This window comes from Candoia aspera, chromosome 13 (genome assembly GCF_035149785.1).
Source record: "Candoia aspera isolate rCanAsp1 chromosome 13, rCanAsp1.hap2, whole genome shotgun sequence".
In the NCBI taxonomy this organism is placed as follows: domain Eukaryota; kingdom Metazoa; phylum Chordata; class Lepidosauria; order Squamata; family Boidae; genus Candoia; species Candoia aspera.
In genome coordinates, this window is record NC_086165.1 from 5,439,453 (window position 1) to 5,450,838 (window position 11,386).

The window sequence follows — 11,386 nt, forward strand, 5'->3', positions numbered from 1 at the left end:
TCGTTCCATCCCAGGGATCCCGAGACACTGCCTGATAGCGCTCTAAAAGGTCACTGATGCAGGAATCTAGCAGATTTTAAAAATGGGGAGGGGGAGAAGGGGGAATTTTCTTCCCAATCCTGTTTTCTGGGCAATTAGTTGGAACTTTTATGCTGTGCTGCGTTGGTGATGGAAAAACAGTGTCCCCTGCTGTCCACGAACTGGAAATTACACTCCACTGCCCTGAGGGTAGATTTGGAGCTGCACCCCCAAGGGGACAAATCTAGGATCCCCCGGAGCTTCCAGCAGAATTTGGAAGCCCCAAAGTTTGCACAAGGATGTAAAAACTACAGGGGAAAGGTAAAGGGAGTGGGAATAATTACTTTTTACATCTTAACAAGGTGGACTCCACGTGACTTGGCCGTAGTCATCTGCCTTTGAATTCTATCCGACCGGGATTCTAAGAGCCCAACTGAGAAAACCATACGCAATTTTTAAAAGAGAGCATCTTTGTTCAACTTCGGGTTCAGAAACCTTTTAGGTCCCTGAGCTGCATCTGCAGGGCCTCAAGGAGGGATCACCGAAGCCACGGCGGCAGGAGTAGCAGTGAAAGGAAGGAAGGGAGGATCTGGGGGGAACCAGATTTATTGAGATGGGTTAAGAGTCCAACAAACCACACAGGATCTTGGCTGGGACAGGAATAAAACCACCCTAAGCAGGAGATAGAAATGAGGATATTCTCGGAGATTATCAAGTAGCCATTTTGGACTGGGCAGAGCTGAGTCATTTCCAGAGCAGGCAACGAGCTTCTGGTCCCGGAACGTTTCTCTCTTAAGGCAGCCTTTTTGATAAATGGCACTCTGATGTTGGGAGCTCCTGTTTCTGATGTTGGGAGCTCCTCGCCCGGAGGAGATGTACAAAATGTTCTGGACTCTGCAATACGAGGAGAGAAGAGCACACCGTGGAATGGGGAGGCAAGGCGCATTGAAGGGCTGGCTTTGCGGTGCGGAGGTCAGACGCACGCCGCTGCCTCCTGGGGATTCGAGGCCTTGGAGACGCTAGGGAGCGCCTCCTGCGAATATGAGCTCCAGGGCGGCTTGAATGTCACCCCCGGTGGCCTGCAGGGCACGGAGGCTCAGCTCGTCGTCGTGGATGCCCATGTCCCGCAGCTGCTGCAGCTGGGGCTGCCACTGGCTCTGCAAGGGGAAAGCAAGCGAAGAAAGTTACAGCAGCTCAGGCACCGTCAGGGACGTGGGGAGATCTGGGCCCCGTGCAACAGTCACGCCTCTCTTGCACACGGTGCTGTTCAGCCTCGCCTGCCTTGTTGGGAGGGAGCCAGCACAATCAGACATCTAGAACACTGTGGAGTCCTCGGTGCTCTCTTTGCCTGCAGACGTTTCGTTACCCAACTAGGTAACACCATCAGTGGGAGGGAGTGGGAGGTTTGCTCCCTGTTTATATCCAGTAGCTTGCCCTGCCCATGCTGGTGGGGGTGTTGTTTACTCCTTGGTAGTTCCTTGATCAGGGTGTTGTTTTCTGCTTGTTTGTCTGGTGTTAACCCCTGCTTATCTGGGTGTTGGCTGCTGGAGAGGATGTGCTCTGGTCTTTTTGTTTCCTTTGTATTTTATTGTCTGTTTTGAACGATGTGTAAATGTGGTTTATCTCTATGTGCCTATTGATGGCTGATTTGTCTGAATGCCAGGCTTCCAGGAATTCCCTCGCATTTTTGGATTTGGCTTGGTCTAGGGTGCCCACAGTTTCCCAGGTAAGACACCTGGAGGGCTGAATAGAAATGCAGACATGCACGCAAATAATGAATGAATGGGTGATCATCCCAGCTTCCTGGAGGTTTACAGACCTGCAGGTTGGGCTGTCCTGATGCCTGGAGGGCGTGCTGTAAGGCCTGGCTGAAGAGGTCATTGGTGATGGGCGTTCCCGACTGCACGCTGGAGGACATGGGAGAAGTGCCGGAAGAATGGCCCTGGAAAAGGGGGATAAGACAGAAGCTGTCAATCAGGAGCAGGCCACGCCTTCCTACCTTTGCAAGACCCACCCCTGGCTTACCAGCCATCTTAGCACAAGGGGAAGTTGTCAATGTAACAAAATTCATAACTCAGCCAGGAGATGCTTTTTCACCAAGGTAAGCGAAAATTACTTGCATGCATCATAATGAGAAAAGGCTCATCAACAGATCTACCCAAGCCTTTTTTCGGGCTTTCCTGCCAGCCCAAAAGAAAGATGCAGCTGCTTTAAGAGGCAGGTTAAAGCCACACTGCTTTAATGATTCCATTCATTAAAGCAGCCCCCTCTCTCTCTTTTTTCACTTGTGAGGAAGCCTGAAAAAAAGATAAGCTGCTCAGACAAATCCAAAGTCCTTCTTCCAGACTGTTTTTGAAATGTGCACCACCCTGATCTCAACATTCCTCAACCAGGTGCCCTCCGGATAAATTGGACTGCAACGCCTGTCACTTCCAGCCAAGAGGCTCACGGGCTGAAGAGGACAGGAGCTACAGCCCAAGCTGTGTGGCTGGAGAAGGCTATTCCATCACTGCATTTGTACATGGCTGGCTGGGGAATTCTGGGCGTGGAAGTCCACACATCTTAAAGTTGCCAAGGTTGGGAAACACTGGCCTAGGCCTGGGCTGCACGTTCAAGGGGAAAAGGGGTGTCACTGTTCCCTTGGAGAGACTATGATTCTTTTCCGATATCCTGATGTTTCTTGCCTTTCTTAATTGCAAGCCACTAGAGCCATTCCGAATCAGGCAACACTAGAACCTTGTTTTATAAATAAATAAATAGAAGGGAGTGGGGGGGGTTCCTCCAACCCTCCACACTTTTGACCGAGTCTCTCCCACTGTCAGTCTCCCCTCCCACCTCTCACGAGGAACTTGGACTCCAACGGTGGCTTTCGAGATCAGCCAAGCTGTCTCTGCACCCAACTCACCTGAGTTCCAGGCGTTGGGGTGTGTGAGCTGCTCTCTGGGGTGCTGGCCAGGGCAAGGGCAGTGGCCAACTCACTCTGAGTGATGGGTCGAGGCCCCGCTGCCCCAGTGTAGCCAAGAGATGCTGGCCGGGATCCAGAGGTGCTGCTGGATGGGGTGGTCCTTGCGCTCTGTTGAGAAAGAACAGGCCTTGCTCAAAAGGTCGTCTTGGTAGAAATCCTTAAACCCCATTCTCACGGATGATAACAAGAGGCTGCTGAGAGTTTCGGGGTTTTTTAAAAGCCACACTTAAACCCAGAAAGATTGGAATAATCCCACCATATCTAGTCCCAAGAGAAGATTTGGGGCAGGTCCATGGGGCATGGATCAGGCAACAGGCCTGCTCAGTGGCTGCCTGAATTTATGGAACATCCTCCCCAGATATGAGGGGATTATTCCAATTTCTCTGCGTTTAAGTGTGGCTTTGGAAAACTCCTGGAACGCTCAGGGGCCTCTGCTTGCCTTTCCTGAAGGAGACCAAGAGGTACCTTCTCAACTCAGGCTTTGGGCTTCCCTCATCCAAGAGGCCACCCACCTAACTCTTGGGCATCTTCTAACGTTACCTGATGGAAGTCGTCTTCATCATCAGAGAGACCTTCGAAAAGGAAGCCTCCTGGCCAAGACAGAGAGAGAGAGAGAGAGAGAGAGAGACCGCATTGAACCTCATCCCAGAGTCAGGCCTCTCCCACTAGATACCGGCGGCCAAGAGCGATGGAATTAAAATTCTGGTGGCTGAATCTTAGACCTCAGCAACGTCCCAGCGGAGGTGATTTCTGATTTCTGTGCCCTGTTTTGCTAAAGGCACCTCTGCGGTGTACTACGGAACTGAACAATGGGATGGAAATCCAATGCAAAACATGCTATCTCACTTCCCTTGTTCCACTTCTCTTCCCTATGATAAATACCTGGTATTCAACAGTCACGGAGCGTACTTGGGCCTTGTTAGGGTGTGAGAGCAGTTGGATAAGAGGGGCTTGAGCCCGGGCCAAGAAAGTGATTTGAGAAAACGACTCAGACGAGCCCCTCCCTAGCTCACACGAAGATAAAGGGAGGGTCTTTAGGTCAGCCCCAGCACAGCCAAAGGGGCAGAGATGGGGGAGGGAGATAGGCAGGTGGGGGGAGCTGGTGTCCCTTGCAGCTATAAGTGTGGGCAGGCTGCCAAGCACCCTATTTTTGATCACATGACCACAGGGGCACTGCAACGGACATATCTTTGGGGACTAGGCACAAGTACCATTTGTTCACTGCTGTTGTAACTTAGAACGGCCGCTAAACAAATGGTCATTAAGTGAGGACTACCTGTAGCCCCAAAGGTTAAAGCAACAATCTGGCAATTGGTGCTCCACGTCATAGCATGTTACTTACCCGGCATGTCCCGGTATGAGCTGGACGGCATGCTACGAGAGGAGGTCTCTGCGGTGGGCAAAGGTGCGCTACCTGCCACAGAATGAAGGACCAGGACGATGGCATTCACTAACGCAGGATGGGTCGGGATGAGTCTAGAAAAAGCAGTGAGAATAAAGCGGGAGGGCTAGAGAGTCACTGGATCATAGAGCTGGATGACCTCAAAGCTCACCGAGTCCGTCCCTCAGCATAAAATCTGCTGCACTTCCAGAATACCATTCCCAAAATCGCATTTAAAAGGAAGAGCACAATGAATACAAATAGCCCCTTTTTATTGGAGTGGATGGGGAAAACAAACAGCAATAGAGTTGGAAGTGTTCATTCCACTCTCAGTCCTTCAGGAACAAGAACGGCTATAGCTGGGATAACAAATTAAGGCGTTGTTCCTGCAAAACATCCTCCTCCTTAAAAGAGGGTAGTAGAGAACCAGTGGCCCTCCAGATGTTGCAGAGCGAGCATGCTGCAGGCTGAAACCATAGGGAACTATAGATCAGCAACATCTGGAAGGAAGGTAATTCCCTTCTCCTGCATGAAGCCCAATAAGATTCCACAATTAGCGGGCCCTGACGTCCTTCTCAGCTCAGATAATCTCCTGAAGAAAAGGTTCTGCGTTCTCAGTCCAGAGAGGAATAAAAGGTGTTAAAACCAAACTGAGTCCAGCGCTTCTCAATATGTTTCAGGGACAGGAGAAAAGTTCGGAATAAAAGCAAGGGTAGGAAGTTTGCATTAACCAAGGAGAACCAGGAAACTCCCCACTTGATGCAAAGGCAGGAGATGCAGGGGACACCTTAACACCTGTAGCAAACTTACGTGTCCAACATGGCTGGGTCAGCAAAAACAGAGAACAGGTCTTTATCTTGCAGGACACCTGTGAGATAAAGAAAACCCAATAATTAACGAGCAAATGCAGACAATATTATGTCTACCCGAAAATAAGGAAACTGAAAAACCAAATGACTCTCTTTGGGGTTGACAGCTAGGCATTGAGCAACCTCTTTGGGGTTGCTACTAGTTTTTCCTCATATTGGTATGACACACTGGTGAGGTTTTCATCTTCTTAAACATCTACAGTCAGAAGAAACCCCTGAGGTCCCCAAGTCCAATCCTCAGGTGTGTGAATCCAGATTAAAACATCTTTGACAAATGTATCTTGGCTTTGCAACAGAACTGCCTTCCCTAACCTGGCACCCTGTGCAGGTGCTAGTTGATACCTTCCATGCTGGTTAGATCTTGGAATCCAATAAATCCAGAGAGTGTCATGTTGGAGAAGACCCCAGCAGAGAACGGAGGAGGGAAAGGGAGCCACTGGTTTCTCAGATGCTACTGAACGATAGCCTGTGCCATGAGGGACGCTGGGCGTTATAGTCCATACTCTCTCCCTTCTACCAAAACTTAGAACTTTTTTTTAATATCAATGATTACAATCACAACAGCAAAAACTAATACAAACTAAAAAAAAGAAAAGAAAAATAGAAGGCGCAGAAAAGAAAAAAAAGAGAAATAGAAATAGAAAAGAAAAAATAAGGATATAGTAAAGAAAAAGAAAAAAAATATATAAAGAAGCGACTTTCCCCCTTCAACACAAGAATAAACAATTTTAGTAATTATCACCTTCTCTTAAAACAGAACAAATGATCTCTTCTTCCCATAACCCCTCTCTTATCTATAAACAAATCCATAAAGCCTCGCCATTTCAGTCCTGATGTCAGCAAAAGTCCATTAACGGTTACCAGAGATAGCCTATCTATTTTAACCTTGATCAAATCAACCAACTTTATATTCCTTCCTTTTACTTCTAACAGTCTTGATCTTTAGTCTACATAATGTTGCAGAACTTGATTTCTTTTCTTTTTTTTTTCTTGTCTTCATTTCTCACAAAATTCTTCACAACTTTAACAAGCCTCTTTTGTAAATCCGATATAGGAAAATTTTCCAGGTTACTCTCTCGGTTGGTTATTTGTATTTTCAGAACTTCCATGGAAATGCTTCCACGTTTGGTCAAAAAGGTACAACTCAGCTATAACACCTTCACCCTAACCCTGTTTGGCTCTATGACTCACCCAAAGCAATTGGATCACTGCTGAGGCCAGGGGTAGCAACAATGATCTGATCCAGAGATTCCTTATTTCCTAGCATCTTGAAGACCTGCATGGAAAACCCAGAGATTCAGCTTAGCTGCACCAGGAAACAGCAGGCTGGGCCTTGGAGATGTCCAGCTCAGTGCTCCCTCTTAAAACAAAAGGCACAGGAAAAGCAGCAGAGTTTGGGGCTCACCGAATCTCTGAAGACAGGACTGCTGTGCAAAGCAGTGTGTAAGACGCGGAACTCCCGCACAGCAGCCACTTTATCCACTGGCTCTGCAGAAGAGACAAGCCATCAGAGCTCAGCCACCATAACTCCCGAAAAAGCTACACAGAACGAGCCCTTGCAAAATTGAATAGCTCAGGGCTCCATGTACCCCCAGTTCTACCACTGGAGGAAATAGGCAAGGTGAAATGTTAAACAGGTAGTCCTCGCTTAACAACCATTTGCTTAGTGGCGGTTCAGACTTAGGACAGTGCTGGAAAACCCAACTTACGGCCGGTCCTCACATTAATGACTTTTTCAGCATCCCCTCGGTCACGTGATTGTGATTCAGGCAGCTGGCAACCAGTTCGCATTTATGACCATCGCAGCATCCCACAGTCATGTGCTCGCCACTTTTAACCTTCCCAGCCGGCTTCCAGCAAGCAAAATCAATGGGGAACCACACAATTCACTTAGTGGCCATGTTGTTTGCTTAATGACTGTGGTGATTCGCTTAACAGCCGCCACAAAAAAGGCGGTAAAATCGGGTCAGATTCACTTAACAACCACATTGCTTAGCGACCAAAAGTCTGGGCCCAATTGTGGTCATTAAGCAAGGACTATCTGTACTGCTAAAACTGCCATGCTGTCCAGATTCCAGGCATTACAGGTTCCTCCATTCACGGGCCTCTCTTAAAAACCTCTGACTAGGTTGGGCTGATGGGATCCCCTTGGCCACCATTCTGCACCTCTGCTCTGAAGAAAGCGCACAAGCAGCGATGAAGCCAATCTTCCTGGTTCCTAGGGTCATCCCATTTTGAACTTTGGCTGTTCAACATTCAAAGCTGCTTCCTTATCACCAACTCGGGGATAAGGAAACAGCTTTGCTCACCTTGAGGTCCCAAGCGGTAAACTTACCTGGTTTTTGTTCCGGCTCAGGCCAGGACTTTCGGAGGACGTGGATGGTGGAGCCAGACTGAATGCCATAGAATTCAAGCGTTTGTTCATCCCGCAGTTTACGGCCACAGTAGATCAGATCTGAAAGGCAGCTCAGATTTATTCTCAACCCCCATAAAATCTGGCTTAGGACACCAGAGTGACCCTAGTAATACACTACATTCCCTGAATGTTTAAAAAGACCAGTATCAAGGGGAAGAACTAGAACACATTAGAAGGGCACTATTTTACAGTGTCACATCTCCGGTTCTTTGATCTAAGGCCCAAGCTTTAAAAGTTGGAGACAGGAACATGCAATTCCTCAGATCTTAGAAAGATCTGCCCAGAAAGAGCAGCCCTGGCGTCCATCGTTCCTAAACACGCAGGACTTTCCAATAACCCCTAACACCGCAGGCCGCCCTAAACTGCCCCAAGTCTTCTGCCCTCGCCTTCTTCTTGACCGCAGCACAGGGCAAGGTCTGCCAAAGCAGTAGAAGGAAACACTAAATCCAGATCAACTTGAAATATTCAGAGCTGGATATACAGCGTAGCTCTGAAGAAAGGATTTTCAGGTGCCTGGGCTGGCTGAGGAATTCTGGGGCTGGAGTCCACACATCTCGAAGTCGCCGAGGCTGGGAAACGCTGCCCTGCACCCTCCCCCGGGGCCATCAGGCGAACCTGGCTCGCAAGCCCGCTTGACCCAGCCTTGGAGAGCCAACGGGGCGCCCCCGCCCGCCCCCCCCCCACTACGCCGCGCTAGGCGCCAGCGCACCAATGAACTCCGGGTCCGGGACCGACTCCTGCAACTTCCCCGTGATGAGCTGTTTCAGGTAGGAGATGCTGCAGCCCCCCAGCGGGCACTCGCCCAGCTCGCTTTCCGGCAGCCGCAGGATGGATTTCGGGGCCAGGGGCTGGTCGGCCAGCTTGACCGCGATGTAGCACTCCGAGAGGGACATGGCGCCGGGGGCGCTCGGCTCCGCGAGGCCCCACTCCGGGCTCCAGGCAGAGTCTGGGGAGGGAACGGAGCACGTCGGAAGCGAGCGCGCGGTCTCTCCCTCCCGGCCCGTCTGTCTGTCTGACACGGCAAACCTGTCCTGGGCCGCGGGGGCGCGCGCGTCACCCCCCACCCGAAACTGGCTCCGGTTCGATGCACTCAGACTCGGCCGGCTTCCGCCAACCCGCAGGAGGGCAAAATAGGGCAGGGTGGGGCGGGCTGGCCGACCTCGCAGGGCTGTGATGAGGATAAGCATTAACGAACGGACGGGCGGGCGGGCGGCCACCGACGCTCCCGGGAAGGGGGCCAGAGGAAACAAGGCGGGAAAATGGAGTTGAACCAGCGATGGGGGAGCGACACCCCGCCCCCAGGGCTGCCTCTTCGGCTCTACCCACTGGGCCCTGCTGCCTGCTTGCTGACCCCGGCCGGGCGAGCGAGGGCCCCGCACAGCTGCGCCCTCGGGGGCGAAGGGCGGGGAAGGGGGACCCCCCAGGGCCGCCGCATCCGCATCCCGCCCCCGCCAGCGCCCCCTTCTCCTCCCTACCTGGATGTTTACGACCGGCCGGCTGCTCCAACCGGAAACGCTTGCCCGAGCCCGCGCGAGGCATGCCGGGGGTTGTAGGCTGCCGGAACGAGCCCTCACATGCCCTGCGAAGCGAAGCCACGCCGGGCGGCGAAGAAGAGTCCGCCCGCGAGGCCGCCGCCGCCGCCGCCGCCGCCGCAGCGGAAGCTCCGCCCCCGGACCGCCTCAACGGCCTTCTGGGAGCTGCAGTTCTAAGGGAGGCGGCCGGGCGGCCGCGGGAGGCGCATTGTGACGCCCCGGGCTCCCGCGTCCTCCCCAATCAGGGCGGAGGCGGAGGCCGGAGGCGGCCAATGGGCGCGCGGGGTTCGGGGCGGCGCGGGATTCAAACGCCTGGCGGGGCGGCGGCCGCGCCGCGGGGCTTGGGCGGAGGCGCCGGCGGGGCTTGGCGCGCGCTCGGGGAAGGAGGAGTTTTTACAAAACCAAAGCGCCCAGCAGGTTTGTCATCACGGGAACGCTGTTTATGTTGAGGGTACCTTTTCTCTCATCGCCTGTACATGTTTCAGGCACATAAAGGCGGTGCTCCACCCCCGCCAGACCGTTTTCAAAGGAAACAGCGTCTCTGTTAGCTAGCAACCAAGTATCCGATTTCAGCGCCTGGAGAAAGTCCTTCTGTAACTGACAAGGAACCTGCGTTTTCCGCTTCCCAGACGGAGCTGGGGGCGGGGTTGCCTGCGCACGGGTCTGGCTCCGGGTGACGACAACCAAACCTAGTTGTGGTTCCGTGAGAACAGTTCCCACTATATCTGACACGGGTTCAGAGTCCTGAGGCAGACGTGACAAAGCATCTGCCAGAAAGTTTTTCTTCCCTGGGATAAATTTCAATTGGAAGTCAAAGCGGCTGAAAAATTGAGCCCAGCGAATTTGTTTAGGACTGAGATGCGGGGGGGTGGGGTGCGGAGGGCTTCTAAATTCCTGTGATCAGTCCAAACCTCCAGAGGGCATTTAGCGCCTTCCAGGAGGTGCCGCCATGCTTCCAAAGCGGCTTTTACAGCAAAAGCCTCCTTCTCCCAAACATGCCACGGGCGCTCAGTTTCAGACAATTTTCTGGAGAGATACGCGCAGGGTTTTAGGTGATTGTCAGAGTCTCTTTGCAACAATATAGCCCCAAGTGAAAAGTCAGAAGCATCTACTTGAATTACAAAGGGGCGTTCAGGATCCGGGTGTTGTAAAATGGGCTCAGCAGTGAAGAGGGTTTTTAACCTCTCAAATGCTGTTTGGCATTAAAAACCCCAAGGTTTTTTACTTTGCGTGTCTCCCCCAAGCCCTTTGTACAGAGTAGATCAGTGAGGGGCAGAGCACTCTCAGCGAACCCCTGGATAAATTGGCAATAATAGTTACTGAACCCCAAAAAACTTTGTAGCTGCCGCCGGGTGCCGGGTCGTTCCCAATTTAAAATCGCCTGAATTTTCTCAAGGTCCATCTCAATGCACTTGTCAGAGACTCTATAGCCCAGGTAGTCAAGACGTGCTTTGTGAAATTCACATTTAGAAAGCTTTGCGTAGAGCTTGGCATTTCTAAGCTTGCTCAACACCTGTTTGAGGAGGCGTTGGTGCTCCTCCTCGGTTTCGGTGTAAATCAGCACATCGTCTAAGTAAACCAGGACCCCTTTAAACAAATGATCATGTAACACTTCATTAATCAATTGCATGAAAACTCCTGGCGCCCCAGCCAACCCAAAAGGGAGGACTTTGTACTGGACTGACCCTAATGGGCAATTAAAAGCAGTTTTCCACTTATCCCCAGCTCGTATGCGAATGAGAAAATAAGCTTTGCAAAGGTCTAGCTTGGAGAAAATTTTCCCCGTTGATAGATGGGCTAACATGTCTTTCATTCGAGGTATGGGACATTTGTTGCAGACCGAGATGGCATTTAACCCCCGATACTCTGTACAAAGTCTAAGCCTGCCATCCTTCTTTTCCCGGAAAAGGACAGGGGCTCCAACCGGGGAATTTGCAGGTTCAATAAACCCTCTTGACAGGTTTTTGTCAATAAAGTCCCGCAACGCTGCTAGTTCCTTCTGGGTCATTGGATAGATTTTCGGCTTGGGCAATTGGGCGTTGGGGACCAGCTCTATTGCACAGTCAGTCTTTCGATGGGGGGGGGGGCAGCTGGTCTGCTTCCACTTCCCCAAAGACATCTGCAAAATCTCGGTATAGGTCGGGCAAGCCTTCTAAGTGTGGTATGCTGGGGTGCAGCGTGGCGATCGCCGCTCTTACCCCCCCC

At 51.5% G+C, this 11,386-nt stretch overlaps 1 protein-coding gene across 1 annotated transcript; it reads right to left on the minus strand.

Moving 5' to 3' along the window:
- Positions 1 to 608: 608 nt before the first annotated feature.
- Positions 609 to 9,256, minus strand: UBL7 (ubiquitin like 7). The gene is made up of 11 exons (XM_063314068.1): positions 9,125 to 9,256; positions 8,359 to 8,595; positions 7,569 to 7,688; positions 6,639 to 6,721; positions 6,425 to 6,509; positions 5,175 to 5,232; positions 4,326 to 4,459; positions 3,524 to 3,573; positions 2,924 to 3,091; positions 1,838 to 1,960; positions 609 to 1,175 (listed from the first exon to the last, which is right to left on the minus strand). Exons 1-11 carry the CDS (start codon positions 9,186 to 9,188, stop codon positions 1,038 to 1,040), a joined length of 1,260 nt encoding a protein of 419 aa, XP_063170138.1. The 5' UTR covers positions 9,189 to 9,256; the 3' UTR covers positions 609 to 1,037.
- Positions 9,257 to 11,386: the final 2,130 nt, after the last annotated feature.